The sequence below is a fragment of the Siphateles boraxobius genome, unplaced genomic scaffold, assembly GCF_051911475.1.
Source record: "Siphateles boraxobius isolate OS27281-9 unplaced genomic scaffold, OSU_SipBor_1 26, whole genome shotgun sequence".
In the NCBI taxonomy this organism is placed as follows: Eukaryota; Metazoa; Chordata; class Actinopteri; order Cypriniformes; family Leuciscidae; genus Siphateles; species Siphateles boraxobius.
Window position 1 is genome coordinate 13,837,701 of NW_027508876.1, and position 27,065 is coordinate 13,864,765.

Consider the following 27,065-nt stretch of genomic DNA (forward strand, 5'->3'; position numbering starts at 1 on the left):
AAACATTCTAATTTAAATAAAGTGCAAAAAACTTTAACAGAAATTTGATGTCACCATGATTGAGATCAGTGTTCGCTTTATTTTTGTTTGAGTTTTTAACATTACTTTTTCTCTGGCTGCTTCAACTGTGTTTTTGATACACATGTGTTATGGCAATAAATGCAGGATAAAATATCAGATGATGTTGGTCATTTATTGATGATGTTATAATCATCATATGTTGACCTGATTCATTGATATGCCAGTCAAATCTCTGAATACATTAGTTGAGATAACAATATATATAGACAGACTTTTGTTTTACACAAAGTCTATGATTAATGTCATAATTTTTCACATCACCTTTGAAATATTGTGGCATTAGTATTATAACAATCTGAAATGTAAAAAAATATTTATTATAAAAAAAGGTTTTGAGCTGGTTGATTTTTTTTGTATAAAGACATCAAGAATTAACATATGAATTTCAACAATGGTGACAATCAACAAAGCCTTTTTGTGACTTTATAGTAGTTCAGAGTTGATCAGAATTTTTTTTTTCATTGTCACTATTGTTGCGATTCATACGCCAATTCTTGATGTCTGTATGATCCTGTCACAACATTTTCGGTATAATGACTTCATAAAATCATTGAGTATTACAGCATTGCAGGATGTTCTATAACAGTATTGGCATGCAAAATCAACAACTTATATTTGACGATTTAATCAGATATTACACTTCAGGGGAAATCAATAAAGCAGTCAACAACAAAATGACTATTATCACTAATAAGTGACCAAAATATTCTGATCTGAGTTTCTCTTGGATTCCTACAATAACATATATGTATTAGAGACACATAGTTAAAGCAGCCAGAGAAAAAGTACTGTTAAAAACTATTGGCGCTTTTCCACTGGATAGTACGGCTCGATCGATACGGCTCAGTACGGTTTGGCTCGGCGCGGCACGGTTCGGCTCGCTTCGCTATTCCACTGCGTGGTACAACTCGGCTCAGCGGCGCGGCTCGGCTCGCTTTAGCTCGGTTGCTTTTCCACTGCAGTTAGTGCCGCTTCAAAGTGGGTGGGATTATGACTGATCGTTATAGTTTATCCACTCCTCGGCAACCAACAAGAGGAACGTCTGCGCTTCTCGTCCATTGACCACGATTCAGCCATTTCTTTTTTGGAAGTTTTTTTTTCTTCAAGCAAGTCAAGCAAGTAGTTTTAAAACAGGTGCTACAACGGTGGCTGTTACTGGCTATTTAAATCTAGCAGGTTTGATGTCTCGCAAATACAATGACACTGGTAGTGACGATTCTGTCTGTCTGACCAATCAGTGATCTACAGTGCTTCCACGTCACATTTTAGTATCGGTACGGTACGCTTGGAACCTCAACAGAGGTGGTACCATTTAAAGCGAGCCGAAGCGAGCCGTACCGTACCGTACCATGCAGTAGAAAAGCGCCACAAGTGAGCCGTGCCGAGCCGAGCCATACCGTACCATGCAGTGGAAAAGCGCCAAAGCGTGCCGTACCGAACCGAACCGTATCATACCATGCAGTGGAAAAGCGCCACAAGTGAGCCGTACCGAGCCGAACTGTACCGTATCATGCAGTGGAAAAGCGCCAAAGCGTGCCGTACCGAACCGTACCATACCATGCAGTGGAAAAGCGCCATTAAGGGCCAAGAGCCCAATTAGATGCAGAGATGAATGGCCATAGCTTCCTATAGGGGGGGCAACGTGTTGTAGCCCTTCTCCTCAGCGCCGTCAATAGTGGAGAGCGTTGCGGAAGTTTATGTCTTTAGGCGAGTCGAGAAAGGGGCGCGCCCTGACTTACTCAGCTCGTCGTGTACCTTTGGGGAAGCAGGGTGCTGGTCTTTGACGAGGGGCACGGTTTACAAAGTAGCAGGCTTCGCCTGTGCTTCCCCCCAATATAGTCCCAAGTCAATATCTGCCTAGGAAATGGTCGTAATCTGCATTGCTATTTGTACTCGTTGTAAATACGCAGGCCACAAGAAGTAATTATTATTTTTTTGGATCTCTTATATACTACATGCTATCCGGCAACAAAGGATTCCATTCATTATGCTAAGCTAAGCTAGCGGCAGCACTGCCAGTCTAAGACAATGCATGCACTGAGACAAAAATGCATTTGCCCACCTATCTCAATGTAGGGGAGACAGTGAATAACCCCTATTTCAAAAAACGGTGGCGTGTTCCTTTAACAGCAAAACAAAACGGCCAATAACAGTGTTTTGTTTACTATATGAGGTTTTATTAACAAATTTCAGGAGGAGCACATTCAGATAATTAACCTAATTAACACAAGAGGAGCACATTCAGTAATCAACTCAATTAACAAGATAAGAGATACATACTCAGCAGGCACTTCTGTTCCTTGACAGTTTTCCAGCATCCCTCCAGCAACACTTTTATAAATATTTATATTATTTTATACATAAATATTTTTATTCGAATATTGTATTATTTTGTCAAAAACCTGTAGACAGATGTATTTCGGTCGGCAAAATTACCTGATAATTTAATGAAGTATGAGTGACCTCTGCTGGTTGTCATGTGTCTTTCAAACAGGTGGCTAAGACATAGATGTGTGTGGAAGCCCGCAGTTACCGAACTTTTAAGTTTTTTAATCGATTTATACTTTAAACAATTATGCTTAGGCCTATATGTCGCATCTTTTCAGTATGTTATAGGAACATTTATTTTGCCGTTTACAGTCAAGGACTATATTATTTCTACGGGAAGGGTTGTATTTAATTAGCCTATTGCTATTGTAAAAAGTAACATAATACATATTTTTGCCTTTTAATATTCGTATGTGGTAACCGTTTTATAAATGTTTCTTATGATGGTCGCTGATTCAGACCTAATGTATTGTCATATTTTGTGCTGCAAGTCTCTTCTTGGCCAACTAACAATCAGTAAATGATCTGACGATGTGAAATACCACTTTCACATTTAAATTCAATTTCACTCTTGTTGTATTTATTTATATCCAGAGCAGGGCAGAGATGACCCATGATGGCTGTGTTGGAGGAGTTTATGCTTCTGCTTTAGTAGGCTATTAGGTAAATTTAGCCTTGCTTTAAGTGCATCATTCTTAGTGTAGGTCTGGGGGGTTTGCAGCGCACTTTCTACAGTAAAATAAATTCTCACTATAAACTAGTTTATTAGCTTATTAGTATGCATATTCATAGGATATTGGCGGTTTATTAGTATAAAGCATATATTAATGCCTAATTCTGCATGACCATATTCTACATCCCTTAATCTTACAATACTTAAACTTAAAAACTACCTTGCTAACTAACTAAGCATCAGTTAGGAGTTTATAGTTTATAGTAAGTAATTAGTGAAAATTGGACCCTAATCTAAAGTGTGACCCATTTTTCCAATATGATCAAAATTTTGTTGAAAAAACAGTTGTAGTTTTTTACATGCCTTCCACCCTTGATAATTTACCCTTTTTTACCAAGAACAACGCCTTTAAGTAGCCTATAACTGTAAAAATGTCCCCTTCAAGTCGTGGAACAAGTTTTTTTGCTGTGAAATCTTTAATGATGTTTATAAACTGTACTGAAGCTTAGGTTTACTTGATCATCTATACATCATTTTTTTAGAAAAATCTATTCTGAGTATCAAATGTGATATTAAAAACTACAGATGAATACAAGAAAAACTACAGATCTATGATCATAAATGTAAGCATTTAAATATCTCCTTTCTCAGACATATTATTGGGAGATTATTTATGTATTTATATGCATTTTAGTCTGTTGTAATCTTAAGTAGTAATACTGTTATAAAATCTCATTGATTTACACAACCAGCTATCAGAATTTCATCTTACTTTTTGGCCCTATACATAACCTTGAGTTCCATATTCTCACTACATCATAATTTATGGACTATAAAAGCCTGATGTATCAAATATATGAAACATAAAACACATAAGCAAACTTTTATCAATGTTTGACTGTCCCATTTAAAAAAAAAAAAAAAAAAATATATATATATATATATATATATTTGTTTTTTATTACTTATTTCTCATGTAAGACTTTACAGGGTTAACTAAGAACCAGATTCAGTGTTTTATCTCTAAAGAGTATTTGTTCATTTTGTAAAATTCACGTTCCCAATTAATCTTGTGACAATGTCCTGTTCAAAACAGAACGCACACTCTATAAGTGAGATTTATGGCACATTGTGTGAAGTATAAAACACTTATGCTTAACACACGATATCTTCCATCTTTGTTTATAGTTAATTTATTGCAACTGTTATGATATAAGAAAACGACTGATGCACATAAAGTTTGTTTTAGAGTTGTATTTATTCAGTCAGCTCAGGTAAAAACATACACATATTCAATGACTGAGACTTGCTGGTACTCTTTGGTCCAGATCCTTCAACCCCAGCTCATCCCTAATCACATCAATCATATTACACGAATAAAAGTAAAAATCTTTGGAAATAAAAATTCGGTTTTCATTAGGTAACCAATGATGATATTGCTGCTTTCCTTGAAGACATGTATAATATTTCTGCTTAAAATGAGTAGGTAGTGTACTCATAAACTTGTAAGATGTGGTTTAAATTCATCATGTCACCTTGTTTGAACCGAAGATAATCTAAAATGGCATTTTGGTAGATAGCGATGTGTAAACAGTAAATCGAGTTTTTAGCTTCTACTGTAAGATAAAATAAGGCACCTAGTTATTGATGCCATCTAGTGAACTTTTGGGCATCTAGTGAACTTTTTGGTTTTGTGTTTCTCAGATGCAGTGTCCACAGCAGTGCAACAGTCAGTCACATTAAAACAGTTACCTTCACCTCAACCCTGTTCCTCACATCTACTCAACATTAATGTAGTGAAGTGTCTGTTCAATCCCTCACTCTCTCTTCCAGCGCCTTCAGCTCTCCTTCCACTTGTGCCGGTAGATCAGCGCCAACCTGCTGGGTGAAGTAGGTCCGAAGCTCCTGAGTTTCCTTCTGCCAGAAGGGTTTGGGCAGGTCAAAGAGGGCACCCATATCAATATTCCCACCCAGGCCTTCTGTGTTTATGGCACCGTTTTGTGGAATCCATCCCACAATGCTCTTGGTGGCAGCCTCGTCTTCACTGGTACGGCTGCAACGTTTGAAGATCCACTCGAGGACACGGGCGTTCTCTCCAAACCCTGGCCACAGGAAAGAGCCGGTCTTCTGATCTTTCCGGAACCAGTTGACGTGGAAGATCTTAGGGAGCTGGGTCGGGCCCTTGCGCGTCTCCATACTCAACCAGTGGGTCAGATAGTCACCGAAGTTGTAGCCGAAGAAAGGACGCATTGCGAAGGGGTCATGCATGATTACTTTACCTGAGGAAAATTAGCCATATATATTGTCATTTATGAAAAATAACAGTATTAGGTTTTTGTTCAGTTTGTCACAAAGTGCTTAGACTGTAGTGTACATGTTTGTGTTACCAACTATTTATCATATGGAGAAATTAAAGTTTGTACCTTTATGTTCAGCAGCAGCTGTAGATTCAGATCTCATGGCTGCACCCACAAACACACCATGACGCCAGTTAAACGACTCGTACACCAAAGGCACACCTGGGAAAATAGACAGGTACATTTTGCGATATAATGTGTATCATATATATATATATATATATATATATATATATATATATACATAGTTGTATGTAGTATACCAATATCTTGGTATAAAAGTTTTGATTCAGTGACATCCACCTTCTGGTCTTCTGCCACCAAATACAATGGCATCAATAGGGACGCCCTCATCACTCTCCCAGCGTGGGTCTATGATAGGGCACTGGCCAGCAGGGGCACAAAACCTGGAGTTCGGGTGAGCACACAGTGTAGAATCACCTGAGAAACAGAAATAGAGTTAATTAAAAGTTGTATTTATATAATAATCATATATTTAAAAAAAAAATTAAATCAATAATTTTATTTTTCAATTAATTTTATATATTAATGAATGTTTCCTTTAACTGTCAGTAGGATGATTGGCGCACTTTTTTTATTGCCTTTTTTCCCTATCACATATTTTATTAATCATCATAATCAGGTATCTTTCGAAAGCGTACACCCTCATCCTGTGAAAAACATTTTGAAATCAGACATTGCATTCTTTTTGGAAACAGTACTTAAATTTATTTTAGCAGGCTCCTCCTACCTACAGTAGTGGGCGATGTCATGTGTCATATTACAAATTTTACTGCACTATTTTATAACCCAACTTTTTCTAATCTTGACAAAACTCATATCGCTTGAAAGGTCTAAGACTTTCCTTATTTGGTGACTGTTTTGAGATAGAAGTGATATTGTAACAGAAATATTTGTGCATAACTAAATTAAATGTAGGTGACACACAGTGATTATTTTTGGTACAGAGCCTAAACAAAATCTCATGGTAACTTCAATTTTTATGATATCAACTTCAAATTTGAAACACAACTTGGTTAGATACGTGGCTTTGATTTCATAGTATAATTTGTTTAGTAAAATTTTGTATAAAATAAAAAATGTTTAGTACAAGCACATTTGTTTTATATTAAATTTAAACTTCTATAACCTTTTTACTTTTTTCATTTTTTGAAGTGCTATATAATCTGATGAGTCTTCTTTAAAAAGAGACCAACCTTAGGTCTATTCCAAGGCATTTTAAAGCATTCAAAGCATTAAACAAATTAAGTTTTGATAGCGCATTTTGTCAAAATGACTTTACTAATCAATGATTTTACCATATTTCCAAGATTTTCCATGCCAGTCGGTGAGTTTGACTCCAGGTGCAGGCGGATCCAGACCCTCCCACCAAACCCCCCCATCGCTGGTCTCTCCTACGTTAGTGAACACCGTGTTACTGGAGATGGTGGACATGGCATGAGGGTTGGTCTTTAGGGACGTCCCGGGGGCAACTCCAAAGAAACCATTCTCTGGATTAATAGCTCTGAGTTTACCTGGTGAAGAGAGTCAAAATGCACCACCGTTTGTATTGAAAACATCTATTTATAATCATAAACAACAGTATTCCCCTCAACAGATTCCTCACATCATACATTAATACACTATACTGCAAACCTGTTCCTGAGCAACTGTTATTTATATCAGTGTTAGCAGAGCCATGCAATTATTTATATTTTAATTAGTTCACTCTTTGCTGCCCAATAAACCTGCTAAAATAAGAGATATGGTATAATTTTTTGGCTGTCCACAAACCCACACTTTTGTCAATAGTTGCATATGCTGTCTCGGACAAGTCATATTTCTCACCCTGACTGTCAAATTTCATCCAGGCGATGTCATCGCCCACACACTCCACCTTCCAGCCTGGTAATGATGGTTTCATCATGGCCAGGTTAGTTTTCCCACAAGCGCTCGGGAACGCAGCTGCAATGTACCGTTTTACACCCTGAGGATTTGTGATACCCAGAATCTGGAGGGAAGAGAAACAAGGACGAGTATCAGCATCATGTTTTATAAATGAATTCTCCTGCTAAGAGAGTAGTACAACAGTAAGATGCATTGTTGTAAACTCGCAAGCAAGAGCCAGGATTTTCTCTGATGTCCCATACCAACATGTGTTCAGCCAACCAGCCTTCGTCTTTGGCAATGCGTGAGGCGATACGAAGAGCAAAGCACTTCTTTCCAAGCAGCGAGTTTCCACCGTAACCGCTGCCGAAGGATAAGATCTGCCTGGTGTCTGGGAGATGTGAGATCAACACCTTCTCTGGGTTACAAGGCCAGCTGTTTACTAAAGGAGCTGTGCGGGAAGAACAGAGAAAGAGATATAGATAAGAAAAATATATATACATTACCATTCAAAGGTTTGGGGGAAGTACGCTTTTTTTTACCCGCGGTTTCACAGACAAGGCTTAAACTAGTCCCAGACTAAAATGCACATTTGAGCTGTTTTAACTGAAAGCAACTTGCACTGACATACCTTAAAATATGTCATTGTATTGTCTCAATAACAGTAATGCTTTTTTCTAAAGAACAATTCTAAAAGCTACTTAAATGTCCTAATTGACCTAAGTCCCAATCCTGGCTTAATCTAAACCCTGTCTGTGAAACCAGGCCAAAAACTTTTAATCCACAAGGACACATTAAATTGATAATAATATTGGTTTTGTTCAGAAAATGCAACAAAAAAAGACAAAATGTGTCATTTGAAAAAAAGGGGGAACTTTAGAGTTTCATTTGACAGATTGAATCACATTTACATTTAATCTGACATTAAATGAAAGCAGTTAAGGTACCTTTGAGTGGTAAAGGTCGGCCCACAGAGTGCTGACAGCGCACAAACTCTGCCCCCTCTGCTAGTTTCTCCAGCACAGGCATCCCCATGCGTGTCATGATGCCCATGCTAGCCACCACATATGGAGAATCTGTCACCTGAACACCAAACTTAGCAAGAGAAGAGTTCACAGGACCCATACTGAAGGGGATCACATACATAGTGCGTCCTACAGAGGGATAGAAAGTAAGAAATATTCAGACTTTTTAGGCATTACAGTTTCCACCCAGCCTATCCTACATGATCATGTGTATTATTTGGATTTTAAAGGAACATTCCAGGTTAAATACGAATGAAGCTCTACTGATGGGATTCTGTCTATAAAATTGCCTCCTTTCTATACTAGTCAAGATTACTATATATAATATTTATTTTTTCATGACGCAATTTACACTGCACTATTGCTGTCCATGAAAGGCAGGTGCTGCAACAAAAACACAGTTTGATTTAAGAGAGCTCTGGTTTGTGTACATTTACCATTGATCATGGCAGCAGTAATTCATCATATGATGATCAAATAATGGAGAAGAGCATTATAACCCGGGCATATATCCAGGCACACAATATAGACAAGTGCACTTTTAGTAATGTAAAGACCTGATTCAGATGCCTGGATCACAGTCGTGTCATTTTTTTTGCATGTTTTTATTGATTCTTGTCTTTGTCATATTCAACTTATCAATACATTTTATAATATTATTTATTAATAATAATATATTCAAAGTCAATAAAATAATTCTGTTATTTTTTAAGACATATTTTCCACAACTTGTATTTGTTCTGTTGGCTAGATGAACTATTTGACAGGTTTCAGCAATTGATCAGTGATTTGAGTAACACACACCTGCCATGCAGCCAGGAAAGCGGTCCTCTCTGGCCTTCTGGAAGTCTCCCTCACTCATCCAGCTGCCCAGTTGGGACTTGGCACCTCCGGTGGGGATGGGGATAGTGTCCCTTTGGACCTTCGTGACGATCACTGTCTTACTCTCCACGCGAGCCACATCTTTAGGGTCAGTACGAGCCAGCCAGCTGCACACAGAAATGATTATGAATCAGTGGAAATTTAAATCAGGATAATGTCAGACCATTCTTATTATCATCAGTATATCTTAAAGTGCCCCTATTACGCTATTATAAAGGTTCTTCATTTTGTTTTGGAGGTCTCCAACAATAGGTTTACATGCAACTGCCATTTGTCCTTAACCAGGAAAAGAATGCCTTTTTCAAACACATTATCTGGTGGGGACGTTACATTGATGATGTTTGCTTGTTTTGGTCTGGTTCAGAGACAGATTTTGAAAGAGTTCCATGTTTTTTTGAATAACATTAACCCCTACATTAAACTGTCTTTGGAATACAGTAAAGATAGTATTCATTTCCTTGATCTTAACATATCCAAAGACGATCATGGTGCCCTACACACTTCAGTTTTTAGAAAACCTACCGACAGGAACACTATCCTACATGCTAAGAGCTTCCACCCTAAGTGGTTGAAGGAAAATGTTCCTTATGGGCAATTCCAGAGAGTGAGGAGAATTTGTGACCGAGACAATTCTTTTGAGCACAAAGCAAAAGAGATGATGTCACGTTTTAAGGAACGGGGTTATAAAAACACAACTCTCCAAAAAGCATACAGCAGGGCCAAATCTGCTAATAGGGAATCCCTTTTAGAAAGAAACCCCCCAGAGCCTGTAAAAGATAGACCCATTTTTGTTACTACATATAGTACAGAGGCAGAAAAAATCAAGAGAATAATAAGAAGTAACTGGGGTATTATCGAGAGTGATGATGTACTTGGCCAGTTGTTCCCTGAGCCACCTTTGGTTACTTTTAGAAGGTGTCCTACAATTCGTGATAAACTGGTTCGGAGCCATTTGAAACCAAAGGCCAACAAACATGGCTGGGATCTAAACCCAAAGGGTCTTATAAATGTCACCATTGTAATCACTGCACAAATGTTATACAGACTAAAACCTTTGATGATATTTTATCCTGAAAACAGTTCAATATTAACCATTTCATAAGCTGCAAAACTGTGTTAGTTATATATAGACTGGAATGCCCTGAATGCAAAGTGTTTTATATAGGAAGGACAAAGAGACGTTTGCAGGACAGATTGGCTGAACACAAGTATGCAATCCGCATAGGCAATATGAACTATCCTATGGCGAGACATTACATGGAATTCCATAAGAGTGATCATTCTACTGTACAGATTTGTGGAATTGACCATATCCCACTATCATTAAGAAAAGGGGACAGGCAAAAACTACTAAACCAGAGAGAAAGTTTCTGGATTGATCGACTGCATGCTATAAAATATCCAGGCCAGAACGAAGAACTTGACCTGAGTGTTTTTCTCAAAACTTTGTTCTATTTTTCTATTTGATTTTTTCTTTCTACTTTTGTAGTGATATATGCATTTCTTGTAACTTTGAAGTGTTTTTTCACAAATATTCTACTAAGCGTCAAGGAGGCCATCTAGTGGTATTTGTTATTATCTTACAATTCTGAACATACTGTTGTCATTTGCCAAATGGAGGTTTCTGATTGGTGGTTTGAGACCTTATAAGGCTCTTCCTGTTTGTTGATATGTAGTGACTCCCGGACGAAGGCTTGTATGCCGAAACGCGTCGGAGTGTTTTAATAGTGTTGATTATGACCAAGCCATAGAAATAAAGGCTTTTTAACTTTTCTAAAGAGAGTGCCTTGGATGTTCCTGATGATTTCTACACGTTTTTTCTATCCAAAGAGCACCTCAAACTTATTCACTTGAGTCCAGGAAGCACTTCTCTATAGACATTTGTTAATAGGCTTACATGCATTCAAGGTTAAAAAAAAAACACTTTTTAATGTTCTCATAATATACATTGCATTATTATCTCTTTTGTCACAGTGCCTGAAACTGATAAATAAATGATTAGGTCTCTCTAAACCTCTCCTTTCTGAGAGCCTACTCTCCTCTGATTGGACAGACAGCCCAGTCTGTTGTGATTGGTCAACTGTTTACAGCGCGTGTCATAAACAAAACCGTCATTATCATATCTGAATTTCAGCTCGGGAGGCTTCCTAAGCACTTTTATTACATCGGATTTACAGAATCAATGCAAGCCTGTTTACACCCGGTCACTTTATGCATTTTCTCTGAGGTGTAAATGCCCTCCGAAACGCTTTCGAGATGGATTTAAATCCGATCGCTCAAACCATATCAGGAGGTGGTCTGAGACGAAACTGGACCAATGTAAATGAATCTGGTTATTGAAACCACATATGTAATATCTGAAAAAGCATAACAGGTGCACTTTAAAATACTTACAATATGATCGGCAAAAAACAACTTACCAGTTTTCATATTTGCTGAGTTTCTTTACAATGCCCTCTTTCTCCAGGTTGGCCAGGATGTCTGCTGTCTCATCTGGTGTGCCTGTGACCACGTGCACTTTAGCAGGTTTACACTCAGCCACTGCTCCAGACACAAACTCAGCCACAGACGAGGGCAGAGAGGGGATGGAGGCGAGAGACCGCGCTCCCACTGAAGCTGTGCTGATGACATTTCGCCTACATGGACATGCAAACATTAGTACATCAAATGAAAGTATAATTGCGTACCTACAAAACACTTAATTCTTGGTTAGTTTTACACATTTTACAAGCACAGTAGCACACACACACCATACAAAACTGAAAATTATAATTATATCATGACCAGTTAAAAGTGTTGATATACAATCCTACAACAATGACTTATCACCGTTTGTATCACACCGCTGGTCTGTGTTTGCATGTACCAGAAGGACTGTCAGTTTGTACATTAGTGGGGGGAATTATTAAGCAATTTCTGTAAGTTATATCAATATGCCAGTGGTTGGCGACAAGTGACGGTCTTTTGTGAGTCATTTGAATTATTCATTCAACTGTTTTGTTCAAAACATTGATGACAGGCTGTATCTAAAATTGTCCATTCACTTTTCCCAAAATTACTGCACTAATTTTACAATATATCAAATGTAAAATCACACTGCATAGGCTTCGCTGTATCAATGAAGTATAGATAAATACTTAAAGTTAAAAAGTTATTCAGTCAAACGCAGTGATTTTTTTTTCTTTGTCTTTGGTAAATTGATTAACATAACAAACACAGGCAACAGCAGGAATATTAAGCTGTTGTCACTTTGAGACAAATGCACAGATCCATTATAATGAAACTGTACAATGCATTATCTTTCTTGGCTGTTTACATTCACTTAAGACATAACCAAGTATAGAATACTCACCAAGATGGACATTTTTATATAATTTTTTGTGAATTTGTCCATTCAAACGCAAGAAGAGCCTTTTCAATAATAACAAATGCAGTAAACGTGAAAACTATTTGTGCGACAAACCTGTGTGTTTATGATTACTTTGCCATTTGAAGAAGTATAATGGACTATTTTAGTACAGCAAAAATAACTGGAGGCTAATGACACTGGAAGACTTGCATTTTCAAGACAAAAAGGTGAGTGGACTTATTCTAAAAATAACTTGGCTAATTTTAAAAAGCCTATACTTCAGATTCAGGTGGAACATTTCTAAAACCAACTCAATTTAAAGTCTTAAGTTAAAGACTGTAGATAATGTATAAAAGAGATGGATATATGTGATCCATGACATGTTAAATTAATGACTGGACATACATTTGAGCTGACAGTATGTCAGCAATATGAATATTGCATCACTGGATGTACTTTAACACAGATCTTTGACCGAAACTGAAGGATAAGTGATTTAGAAGCTGCAAGACTAATTAGTGGTGTCCTTTGGAATGAAATGCACAACATGTGCACAACTAGTCAAAAGTTTGCAAGGCTAAACCATTAATATATTTATTTATTATTACTATTTTTGCTGACCCAGTCTAGTTCAGATTTTAATTTGTCCTTTTTGGGAAAAATATGCTTTATCAGTGTCTAAAATAACTTAAAAAACAAACATTTACAGCAAATAATTTACTATGCTTGTAATTTACAATATTAAGTTAATAGCTTTGGTTCCCAAGAAACATGCAAACTGATAAAAAGCATACCTTGAATTAATGCAACTACCAAATGCATAAATGTAAATTGGATAAAATGAAACGAAACAGACAAGAGGATCATATTCTCTTTCAATCTTTGTGTTTATAATTCACAATTCAGACTTTATAACTTGCAATTCTGATATTTCTGGACCCACTTTATATGAAGTGTCTTTAACTACTATGTACTACTAACATTTAAACTAACCATTTGATACAATGCACTTATTGTGTACACATACATACCTTGCATAGTACTTAAGGCTATATTTAAAAAATGCCTGCATGTAATTACATATGTAATTCATTTCTGTAATAACATTATAATTACAGTTGACCATTCTCTTACCCATTAACCCACCCTTAAACCTACTCATACCACAAATAACCTTAGTTGTATCAAACCTCAATAGTCTGTTGCAGTACAAAATGAGCACAATGGGATGCCCAACGGCCCAACACCCAACCCCAATTGCAACACTTTCTACCCTATAATTCTCTTCTATTGTTTTCCAAAGCCGTAAAATGCAGACAAACTTCACAAGAACAAAGTCTCTAAGTCTATCACAGTTTTGACCCCCGTGTTTCCTCACTTTCATCAATAACCACTCAGCTTCACACCATCAATTATCATAGGCAGTTACACCCCCCCCCCCCCCCATGTGAACCGACCAATCAGACAGCGTCCTTGGCATTCACTCCCTTCCCCTCCCCTAAGAGTCTGGTTAAACAGGGTAAGGCCACTATACAAGCACACCATGTTCATGCAAGAACACATAATACACGTACCAATATCAGATGTGTGATTGGGCCAAAATTATGCTTTATTTCTAAATCACACGCATGCATCACGGCTATACCTCAAGGGCGTTTCAATGCAAAATAACCTGTTAAACAAGTTAGGAGAATCTTTCCCTCAAAGCACACACATATACGTCATTAGCAATCAGTTCCCGGTATCATGCATCTGCAGGGTAAAGTTTGGCTATATAGACTTTCACACTGAGCATATTTACTTGAAGTCCTGTGCTGATGTAATCACTCATTCTGTTGAGAGATTGGCAGAGTTGATACAGATGCAATAAAATGGGATTTATAAAACTTTTGTTCAACATCATTATGTTGGCTTTAAAAGAGGTATGATTGATCTCTAAATATTTCATATTACAGTGGTACATATGACTCACAAATACTTGCTGTGACTTTGAACAAAGGTGATGGTTACTTGCTTATTCATAACTTGTTTTTCAGACTTATACACATTGAGTCTCTGAACACAAAAGAAAAAAGCCAGTTATACGTGACTTAAGCTATGTTTCAGCATTCCTGTATGTGACACACTAAATAACTCTAGTTTGAGATGTGCATAGTATGCTATTTCATAGTGAGATGTAATATGTGGCAAATGTCAGTATTTGGCAATAACAGACTCCAGACTTTGGATTATTATAACTTACTTCTACATATCTCTATCAAAGATCATTCTGCATTAGGCTATAACAGGCTGTTGAAGTTTAGTACACTCAGTTAAACGGGAGTTGACACTGGGATTGTACAGGGTGTTAACAAATGTTCAGGTTCAGTTCAGGTATCTACCCTCAAAAGAAACTATAAAACAAGGATGTTTACCCAGGAAAGAGAAGGGTGTGATACAGTATACTGAATATTTTGAGACTGCAGAAAGTCATAAAAAGTATACCCATACCTTTAATTATTTTGTAGCTTTCTGAGTAACTACTATATAAACAAGGTAATAGGCAATATCACCCCTATATACAGTAATACTATTATATATAATTATATATAATTATAACAATATTATTACCTTGTTTTAAAGAGATTATTAATGACTAAAAGAGACTCACCTCCTTAGTACTCCAAGGAACAGGCAGGACATAATTTCGTGTAAGTGAAATTGGTGGAGTAAACCATAAAATAAAAATAAAACGATATGAGAGGGGTGGCTTGTTCCTCTTCAGTCCTGTGCACCTCTCATATCAGACTGGAGATAGTGATAATCCAGCTCTTGAGGTAGAGGAGAGTAAAGTAAGACCCTTGCACTGTAACACGTGTAACTTATCATCAGCTGATCCCACCCTCAGCTCGAATCCTGAACTATTAATGACGCTCTTCTCCCTACGAACCAGGCTGGAATGTTTCAATAATAAATCAAGCTTTGTGCTGACAAACGTCCTAGTCGATTAAAATATTTTATAAGTTTACTATGTTACTATAAAAAGCGTGCACTTCCAATAAAACACGGCAAAGTGGAAAAACTAGCTGCTGCATTTCGGTCAAAAAACTCTAGATTGATGCTTGTGAGTCATTGAAGAGGTTTAAGTCATTCAAAAACAGTGAATCAAGAGACTGACGCAAGCGCGCTGGTTCCTGTAACGTTATCGAATCGAAGACTCTGTGTGCTCCGCCCGGCGTCCCGGCTCAATCAAAAAACGGTTGTTTAGAAGTGAATCTTATTTTTAAAGCTTCTTTATCGAGTTCTGAAGTCAAGTGAGCGTCGTCGGTATTTGCTTCTTGTCACGTCAGCAGATGTTGATATAAGTTGAGTGTTGTTCACGTCCAGTGAACATTGTAAGGCGGAAGCCTATTGGCTCATTGTGACGTCGCTTCATTCATCATCACATCTGTGTTTATGTGGGTCTCGAGACACATTTAAATGCATTAAAACTGTCTCACTATTACATTTTTATGATATTTTCCTGATTTTGTAACCTGTAATTGAATTCTCAACTGTATTTACCCCAGGCATCGTTTTTTAATGTTCTTAGCAATATAAAAAGAGCGAATATGTAAGATGTAAATGTAATGGGGGAAAACATTTGTTTTTCTTTAATAATACCCCAAAACATTACATTTAAAGAAAATATTACATTCCAATAAAACAAGGAAGCTATAAACATTTAAATTGTTTTTAAATTTAATTGATTATTTCTATATTTTGATTTTATTTATTTATCTTTTCTGTTTATCCTAATTTAGCTATCCCCTAAATCTTTAAATACAATAACTAATGTGATTCTATTAAAAACACTTAAATGATCATTTAGAGAAATTATCTGGTAATTAGGCTACTTTAAATAATATGGATATAAAAATGTGTCTTAGCCTATAGACTATCTGTGTTTCTGTTTATTTATTTTTTTGCATTCTGTTTACTAACTGTCAAATCGATTAATCTAACATAAAAGTTTTTGTTATAAAATAATTGTTTTAATAGGCCTATGTATGTGTGTGTGTGCGTGCGTGCGTGCGTGCGTGTGTGTGTGCGTGTGTGTGTGTGTGTGTGTGCGTGCGTGTGTGTGTGTGTGTGTGTGTGTGTGCGTGTGTGTGTGCGTACATGCGTGCGTGCGTGCGTGTGTGCGTTCGTGCGCGCGCGCACGTGTGTGTGTATGTAGTGATTCAGGTCAGTGTTTTCGCGATTAATCAATTTGACCGCGCTATTACTAACTCTTGGTTTTTATTCACATCAGAAGATTTAAACTTTTAATTTGGTTATGGACTCATTATAGCTCACTTAAAAATCATTTCAATATTCAATATCATTTCATTTCAATATAGAATATTAAATATTTCATTGTTCAATGCTATTTTTGAAATTATAAAAAAACAATAATAATATAATAAAACAACAGTAAAATATTTTTTACAATTTTAATTATGTCTATTTAGAATACATAAAATGCTAGCTATGGTATGACATATTTTTTTAAATGTCAGTACCACCACAGACTGCTGGCAGACACAATACATTTGTGGTGGAAATGTTCATGACTTCTTGACATTTTTTAGTGCACAAATCAAATGAACATTAAATGTAAAAACTGACACCTTGAGACAGCAATAGCAAAAATAGTTCCGAAAAGTAACGTTGTTCAGAGAAAATAATTATTTGTTTACAGACTGCCTTTTGGTTTTAAATTTCATTATGTATACGACAATGCAATTTTGACATTTTAAATAAGTGTCCAAATAAGTTTTTAAGCCATGAAGAGTTGTCACTTAGTGCACACGCTCGAAGCTTGTACTGCATGGTTAATTGCTTGCGAAGTCTTCAGTTCAATGACTTTGATCATTGAGACAGAATGAGAACGTGAGAGGGGACGGGAACATATGAACAGGCTAAAGATCACAGTTTGTGTGTGTGTGAAAGAGAGATAGATTAGAGGATAGTGGATAAAGATAAGCTGAAAAGCCATTGTGGTTAGACTTTACTCTGTGTGAAGTAACAGATCCACTGAAGCCCAATACCTATCATGAAACACATCCGTGAAGATAAATTCATTCAAATAATTCTGTTAAATGCATTCTGGCAACACATTTCTTGCAAAAGCGGCTCACATGTCCATAGATCTTGTACAGTTTGGGTTCAAATGGTGGTGAATCATTGTAACACACTTTTATTAGACTATATGGGTACAATATTACATAAAAAAAAACATTATTGTAATGAATTTGTTAAATGGCTGTGCTTGTGATAGCAAGAACCATTCTTACACTCATTCACAAACCCCCCCCCCCACACACACACACACACACACACACACACACACACACACACACACACACACACACACACACACACACACACACACACACACACACACACACACACACACACACACACACTATGAGAAAAGAGAACTTTGCCCTTTGGACTGTGCAAAAACAAAAACATGCATTGCATGGGTCATTTTAAGCAATAGTGATCATGTGAACTACTATGCAAATTGTTTCACCCCAAACAAAAGTAACATTGAATATATATTACTCAATTCAGTTTGACAAGATTAAGGAGATGTGTTCAGTCCTTTGATATGCAAACAACCCGTAAACAGTGGTTTTCTTTTTAATCAATGGATATCTGTTATGGAAGAGAGTGTTTTTCAGTGGATGAGCGGAAAGTCAAGGAATAAACAGTGTTTTGATGACACATCTGCACATAACCGCACTCTACTTTTGTTTGTACTTATGAGAAACAGCATGCAGTGTCCTCTATCTCTTTCCTTTCAGTGTTGTTTCTGTCCTTTGTTCATATCAAAAGCTACTTTTAGGAATAAATTAGGGAGTCTCTTACATACACGATTCTTTGTTGGCCTTTCAAGTGCAAAAAACTTTAATTAGTGCAGATTATTAGATTATTAAAATGTTCTTCACACTATAAAAACAATGGTTCTTTTGAAAACTGCTCACTGAAAGGTTCTTTGGGGAACTCTGAATGGTTCTTCTGACTATGGCATTACTGCGAAAACACCTTTTTGGAAACGGATTTTTAAAGAGTGTAAAAAAGTCTTGCACAGTCTTGTCAGTTACAAATGCAATGGTGTTGATGTCTCCTTTACCTTTGAACGACTTTTCCTGATCAGAAAGTGATTTAACATTAACAGTGTTCAATGTGAGTTGTGGCTTAGGATCAGGAATAATAATGCTGTTGGGTTCCTATGGCATTTTTTTTTTACTCATATAGTTTAACTATAAAATATATTTTCCAAGTATTGTTTAAACTTTAATTTTTAAAATATATTACCAAATGTAATTCATGGGCCATGAAATAAGCAACGTTAAAGTCATGGGTTCAATTCCCAAGGAACTCACAAACTTGGGTGTACGTAGGTTGAATTAGAGTCTGCAAAACGAATAAGTGAAATGTAAATAAGTTGAATAATATTTATAGATTTACATTCAAACCATATCAGCACAAATAACTGATATATTCTTATCATATTTTTTTAATTACATTTGTTGTCATTTATCTTACATATGTTTGTAAAATACATATACAGTAAAAAAAACATTTTACATTTTACAATATATTACATACATTATACATATATTTTACATTATACTTTTTCTCATTTATTTTAAATATATTAGCAATATTTTTAATATTTTTTTCTATACCTTGAATACATACAAATAGTATACAATGTATTTTTCAATATATTTTCAATTATATTTCTATATTTTTATTTTAAAAAATTGAAAAATATATCAGGATAAATAACTGAAATTAATAAATTGAAATATATGGCAAATACATTTATCTTTGTCCTTTACAGCTAAGTATGTATGTATGTATGTATGTATGTATGTATGTATGTATGTGTTTATTTATTTATTTACATATATTTCGTTTTTTCCTCATTGATTTTAAATATCTTAGCAGTATTTTTAAACTTTTTCTATACTTTAAAAATGTATACAATGTATTTTATTTATTTATTAATTTCATTTTTTTGTTCTCATTTATTTAAAAATAAATATATATTGTTAATGTTCTGGACGTTTTCTAGATTTTTAAAATACATGACATCACATGAAAAATGGCATACAGTCAGATGGAGGCATCGTGAAAATAAATAAATTTGCATTCCTCATTTACAGTCCAGTGTTTATATTATAAATATAAATATTATAAGTGACAGAAGAACAAAAGCTGCAGGAGTACAAAACAACAGGACTTTTATTCTATTTGGCAAAGCAAACCCTGTTTCCGTAACTCCGAAAGTTTTTTGATTGTTGTTGCCCCCTTTCGGTGACATTAGGAATTATTCATGTAATCCTAAATTCACTTTCATTTTCATTCTTTGTGCTGACTAACTGCGACTTCTCGTCGTTTCGTCGAGAACAAGTGCATTTGATCTTCTCTTTTCAAACTAAACCCCACGTTACCCAGTGGGATAAGAAATTAAAAGCGTTTGTGTGCAAACAGGTTCAATAAAGTTTTTGCAATAGGACAAATCGAACGACTATCTGCAAAAATGACTTCCTTAGACATGAGCCCCGCATCTAAGAAACAGGTAAGCCGCCTATTATAGGCCCAAAACCTAATTAAAAGTCATTTATGACTTTATTGAGCGAAAAAAATAGGAAATTTTAGTTTAACCTGTACCTGTATAAACATCAGCATATATAATGAACGCGTGAAGATGTAAGTTTGACAAACAATTCCTATCTACTTTGCAGGTGGATGGATTCTCCCAAAAAATCACCAAGGAGGTAATTATAAATACATTTAGTAAATCTCTTTCGTCGCCTTAACAAATGTACCACAGTAATTTTAGTCTATGCTACAATACCAGCTATCATAGAAAATTGTATACACTATTATAATTGTGAAAAGAAATGAACCAACATGATAGAAAGATCAGGGATAAGCAGTTTGAAGGAGAACCAATATATTATGATTTTACACTAGAAATTTAGTGGAAGTTTGTTACATGTCAGTGTTTCTTTTCAACAGGCTGAACAGTTGATCTCAAACGTCTTCCCTGAGAAAATTGCAGAGATGGATAAAATATTACAGGTATGATTTCATCCAGCAGGTGCATCTTATGGGATAGTTAACCCAAAAAATGAAAATTCTGTCAGTATTTACTCACCCTCATGTCGTTCCAACCCCGTAAGACCTTCGTTCATCTTTGGAACACAAATTAAGATATTTCTGATGAAATCTGAGAGCTGGACCACTCCTTTATAGGCTTCTAAAGGATTGAAACTTGCCGGCCCCAAAAAGTTATTAAATACATCGTCAAAATAGTCCAAGTGACTACAGTGGCTCAATCTTAAGTTTATCAAGCGACGAGAATACTTTTTGAGTGCAAGAATATTTTGAGAATATTTTTTTATTTTTTTAGGGTTCCTGTAGTCTGAAGGATCTGTCTGTCGTCAGGGCTCCTCTGGACATCCCAATCCCAGACCCGGCCAAAGAGGAGCTTAAGAAGAAGAAGAAAGAGGAGGTCATTAAAACACATTATTTCTTATTAACAAGACTAATTGTTTACATTATTTCAATATGGAAAAAAATATACCTGGACAAATAAATAACTGAAATGCATCCCAGATACATTTGATTTTTACATAAATTTTTTGCCTTATTCAAATATATATTAGGTCATATTTTAGACATTTTATATATTTACAAACTGTAAATAATATACACGAAAAATATCATACATGATGAAAAGCATCATACAAATTAATGACATTCACTTTCTATAATTCAGCCTCAGTGACACTATTGTTCAGTTCAGTTTTACCAAAAAATGACACTGATTATCCACATTAATGACTTTTTAAATCAATGTATTGCACCTTCAAGCCAGTTTGTGGTTTAGTTAAAGTAACCTATTAGACTTTAATAACATTTTATTCACACAGAAAGAGGCCAAAGAGGGAAAGAAGGGTGGAGAGAAAGGAGAAGAAGAGGATGAAGGTAAATGTATTGATAGAATTTCGTAAACGAAACTGAAACTGTTAATTGTTCGGTTCTATTTTCCCTGGATCTGAATTCCCCCCAAATGCAAAATGACAATGTGTAATTCACAGCATGAACACAGGCTGGCACTGTTGGACTGTTAATGTCATAGAAATTGTGCAGAACCTAAAGATTTTGAGATATGCAAACTCTCTTGAGTAATTATATATTTTGAATAAGTAATTACTTCACAACCGCTCCATTCGCCATGATGTCATTATCATGTGACCTACAACGTCAGTTGCGCCGCTTCACCGCCATTCATAAATCCTCTCCTGTGGCCTTGTGGGATAGCAAGATGTCTATCGTATGCATACTTCAGAATCTTGTCAGAAGTAGGTCACCCGGATACTTTTCGCCTTCTGTTTAATGAGTACTGTGTATTTGGACATACTCCTTTTGTCACATACTGTTTTTTCACCTGCTAGATGGTAGGGAAGTATGCGATTTCGGATGCATCTCTATCCTTACAAACTGAAGTGGTGATTTGGAGAGCACAATTTTAACTAATGATATTATTTGTGAACTGAAAGGTCCTCCCTGTGGTCCCATCGCCTGCAATGAGACAGTAGAGAAACTCTTCAAGCTCATCAAGCCTGAGATTCAAATTCTAAAGGAGTGTCTTAACACGGTGAGGAACTGATATCATGTGGTAGCTATGCAGATCTGAAGAGTTACATTTGTCAAAAAGTTAAACCCATCCAAAAAAAAAAGAAAGTAAAGTTGATATTCAATTTTCACCTTTTTTTGATGATTTGACTTTTTTGACATATGTAATTGCTCAACTGGTTATATAATTTACTTGTTCTAATAATTCTACTGTAATACTTTAATTTATAGTTCATTTTATACTGCATGTAGACTCTGCTGGCGTCGAGACATTTAATAAAGCATTTTGGTAAATTTTTGTACATTTTGTAACATTGTTACACCTTTGTGCAGGTGTCAATGTGGATACAGCTACAGGTCCCCAGAATTGAAGATGGGAACAATTTTGGAGTTTCTGTACAGGTCAGTTAACCCTATATTGTGACAAATTGAAACAACATTTGTAAGTATAGATTTTAATGTCTCCAAATGTCTAAGGGCTGTACGATATTGAAGAAAAATGTGATAACTCGTTAAATAATGCTATATGCGATAGGATAATGCTTTAAGTGTGTAAAATCTATTTAAATTATATTTAAATACAATTACAAACTGAAAAGTTCTGAAAGCGAACAGCAGTGTTTTACTGTAACATTACACATTACATACGTCATTTTAACGTCAATGCAAACAAACAACCAAGCAAACAAAAATACAATTAAAATACCACCATCTTTTTTATAATATATAGTTATGGCAACCTGAAAACTTAACATCAAGAACATCCAGGTAAACACCTCGAGCTAGGGTGGACAATTATTTTTCTAATTATACTTTGTTAAGAATAAGAACAAAGATGTAAATTACAGACAATAGGACAAACACAATAAAACAAAGATACAAATGACATACACAGTGCTTTAAATTTTTCAGGTCGGACTAAGAGGTTTATTTAACAGTAACATTCAAGCAAGAAATAAAAGAGAAATTGAATAAACAAATGCTGCATTGATTAAATACACACTGATTGTTGAGCAGTGAGTGATTTTCTCTTTGTTGTTTGTTGTTTGATTATCATTAATATTATCACAGACAGCAGCAGGTTTATTAGGCTGCTGTCAGAGAGCCGGCTTTTTGTGCGCGCAAGTACAGCGTTGAGTTATTTTCATTCAAGAAGAAGTGTTCAAGAGTCTATTGGTTTTAATAACTTATTATTTTAAAGGGTTAGTTCATCCAAAAAATGAAAATTCTGTCATAAACTCACCCTCATGTCGATCCAAACCCGTAAGACTTTCGTTCATCTTCGGAACACAAATGAAGATCTTTTGGATGAAATCTGAGAACTTTCTGTCCCTCCATTGACAGTCTATGCAACTGACACTTTGACGCATCAAAAAGTTCATAAAGAGATCATGGCTGGATTTCCCGAAAAAGTCTTAACTCTACGTCGTTCTTAAGTTATACCTTAAGCTGTTCCTCATCGCTAATACGTGTTTCCCGAAACGTTCTTATTTAAGTATACCTTCTGTAAGTCATACTTTCGGAAGGTTGGTCTGGACCGCTCTTAGCTTTACCTTATCACTGTTGACAGTTCACTCCGCTAGTGGCCACCACTGCAAAAAGCTTCTTTAGCCTACAACTCATATGAATATAATTCTGAAGTTGTAATACACTCAGTGTTCAATTAGGCTAATTCAAATATTTTCATGCAAAGAATAAAATTGTCATTACGCTGATTGTTGTTAGGTTTTTAATTATATTATCCAAAGGTACATCAGCTGGCAAATCATTAGCCATCCAGTAAAGGCTCAGGAGTCTATTTAAAAGGAATGATTGTGGTGTGGAGTTTGGTCAAACTATGGCAGCGATACAGCAAATTGTTGAGCGTTTAGTCCAAATTTTCTGAAGAGACTCGATCGCTTTATACGATGAACAGTTTGAATTTAGGCTTTTATTCACATATAAACATTGATCAGAGAACATAAACAGAAGCTCAACCGAACCTTATTGACGCATGAGAACAATCCTCTTGCTGAAGCTCAAAGTGCTGCGTAACACGAGAATGAACGTCATTGGTTCTTGCTGAAGCTCAAACGTGCTGTGTAACAAGAATGAACATCATTGGTTCTTGCTGAAGCTCAAACGTGCTGTGTAACAAGAATGAACATCATTGGTTCTTGCTGAAGCTCAAACGTGCTGCGTAACATGAGAATGAACCTCATTTGTTCTTGCAGAAGCTCAAACGTGCTGCGTAACACAAGAATGAACCTCATTGGTTCTTGCGGAAGCTCAAACGTGCTGCGTAACACAATAATGAACCTCATTGGTTCTCATACGACAAGCAAACATGCTTGAGCTTCCATTTACCACGACTGATGAGTGAGTTGATGAATGTTTAAATGTGAATAAAAGCCTAAATTCAATCTGTTCATCATATAAAGTGTCCGTGTCTCTTCAGAAAATGTAATGTCACGTGTCCAGTCTATTCTCTGATTCTCTGTGTCATCCTAAAACTTTTATTATCACAAGTTATCACTATTACAATATGCATGTATGTTTGCAATCATAAAATATGTCATTTAAGAGTGGTACTTCAGAAATAATATCAATTGACAAATGAATAATATATATTTAATGTAAATTATTTTATATACCAAAATAAAGTGTAATGCGTGCAAGTTTTATACATTTGTGTGGATGACACTAACCGAATATATATGACTCATGCACGTTATGAATTTTTCACCCATGCCGTTTTTATTTTATTTTTTAATATTAATTTGAAATATGAATTATTTTATATCCCATTTTAAATATGAATTATAGTGTTAAAAATTACATTACCAATCAAACGTTTGGGGTCAGTAAGATTTTTTTTTAAGCAAGGACGCACTACATTGATCAAATAAGGCAGTACAGAGTACTCTTCAAAAGTACAGAAGAATCATGTGACACTGAAGACTGGAGTAATGATGCTGAAAATTCAGCTTTGCATCACAGGAACTTAAACATATTGTACTTGAACATATTGATGAGGCTGTGGTACATAAGATAGAAAGGTTGTACTCATTTAATAATAGCATGTTGTGTGAAATGTGAAAAAATGCAAAAATGTTCCCACAGGAAAAAGTTTTTGAACTGCTTACCAACACCCGCACCAAGATTGAGGGATTCCAGACACAGATTTCAAAGTAAGAGACCAGACAGCATCACAACCACAGTCAAACACTAACCTCATGATGTCTCTATTATAAATGCATTTTTAATGTGTCACATTTCTCACTGTGTTTGTGTTTCCTCAGGTACTACAGCGAGAGGGGAGACGCTGTAGCCAAGGCTTCCAAACAGCCACATGTGGTCAGTTTATTTGGTGTTATTTAGACATGTTTTCAAAAATCTTTGAGCCTCTAATAATTTGGTTGTTTTGTTGCATGAAAACAGGGAGATTTCAGGCAGCTTGTCCATGAACTGGATCAGCACCAGTACTGTGAGTTACGCATCGTAGCACTGGAGATTCGCAACACTTATGTAAGTTCAGTCTCAGCTTGCCCTGAAACATCTCAGTTTTAATGTAAATTGGTGCTTTCGTGTGACTGATCCATTCTGTTCAAATCTAGGCCATGCTGTATGATGTCATCATCAAGAACTTTGACAAGATTAAGAAACCCAGAGGAGACTTATCTTCAAAAGCCCTTATCTACTGAGAACTGCAGCCGACACACAAACACACACACGTTTGCTGAAAAGTAAAACATGTTGTATTGAGTTTCACATCAACAGTCACAGTGCATTGGCTTGATCTTCAATTACATCAACAGAAGCAACTGTAGTAGTTTTTAATCAATAAAGAGTTCTGCTAAATGTGGCATCATTCATGTTTTCATTTCTAAATGTCAAATAAAACATTATTTAAATGTATTATCTTTACAGTTTGACAAAACAGGACAATAACTCTAAATAATCGTTTTAAGTTAAAGAAATTAATATTTGTATTCAGCAAGGTTGCAATAGATTAATTAAAATTGACAGAAAAGACATTTATAAAGTTTTTAAAGATTTCTGTTTCAAATAAATACTGTTCTTTTTAACTTTCTATTCAGCAAAGATCCTGAAAGAAGTGTATCACGTATTACACAAAAATATTAAGCAGAACACATTAATAATAATAAATGTTTTGGATTTCCGAAATGCTGAAAATTCAGCTTTGCGTCACAGGAATAAAGTACATTTTAAAATATATTCAAATAGAAAGCAATTTAATTTTCCATTTTAATAATATTTCACAGTATTACTCTTTTTACTGTATTTTTGATTTTAAAAAAATGCAGACTTTTTTGGACAGAGTTTTTAAAAACTTTTACTTTAAAAACTTTGGTAACAATTTACAATAAGGTATTATTAATTAATGTTAGTTAATGCAATAACCAAAATTAACTAACAATGAGCAATACATTTGTTACAGTATTTATTAGTCAGTTAACATTAGTTAATCAAAATACAACTGTTTATTGTTTTTTCATGTTTGCTGGACCACTAAATTAAATAACAGAGACAACTTTTGATTTTAAAAATGTATTAGTTAGTTTTGAAATGATCACACACACAAACACATAGTCAAACCAAAAATTATTCAGACACCAGATAGTGGGTGCAGGACACTATAGTTCGTTTTTGTAAGTGAAGATGGTAAAATAAAGTTAACTATGACATATTATATCCAAAAATTCTTCATACAGTAGACTACCAGTAAAATATATAAAAATTTGGGACCAAACATTATTCAGACACTTCGACATGACATGTTTTGCTGAAGTGTTTTTTCTTTAATTTCTAATGTT

At 35.4% G+C, this 27,065-nt stretch overlaps 2 protein-coding genes across 2 annotated transcripts; one reads left to right on the top strand and one right to left on the bottom strand.

The window, feature by feature from the left end:
* Window positions 1-4,321: 4,321 nt before the first annotated feature.
* Window positions 4,322-16,013, bottom strand: pck2 (phosphoenolpyruvate carboxykinase 2 (mitochondrial)). Its single transcript, XM_077244411.1, has 10 exons — window positions 15,233-16,013; window positions 11,654-11,869; window positions 9,156-9,340; window positions 8,274-8,480; window positions 7,590-7,777; window positions 7,288-7,450; window positions 6,759-6,974; window positions 5,743-5,880; window positions 5,506-5,601; window positions 4,322-5,361 (listed from the first exon to the last, which is right to left on the bottom strand). The coding sequence occupies exons 1-10, from the start codon at window positions 15,262-15,264 to the stop codon at window positions 4,892-4,894; spliced, it is 1,911 nt and encodes a 636-aa protein (XP_077100526.1). The 5' UTR covers window positions 15,265-16,013; the 3' UTR covers window positions 4,322-4,891.
* A 3,906-nt stretch (window positions 16,014-19,919) lies between these two features.
* psme1 (proteasome activator subunit 1) lies at window positions 19,920-26,088 on the top strand. The gene is made up of 11 exons (XM_077244412.1): window positions 19,920-20,182; window positions 20,349-20,381; window positions 20,626-20,688; window positions 21,020-21,121; window positions 21,543-21,597; window positions 22,173-22,270; window positions 22,582-22,650; window positions 25,351-25,418; window positions 25,530-25,584; window positions 25,669-25,755; window positions 25,845-26,088. Exons 1-11 carry the CDS (start codon window positions 20,144-20,146, stop codon window positions 25,929-25,931), a joined length of 756 nt encoding a protein of 251 aa, XP_077100527.1. The 5' UTR covers window positions 19,920-20,143; the 3' UTR covers window positions 25,932-26,088.
* Window positions 26,089-27,065: the final 977 nt, after the last annotated feature.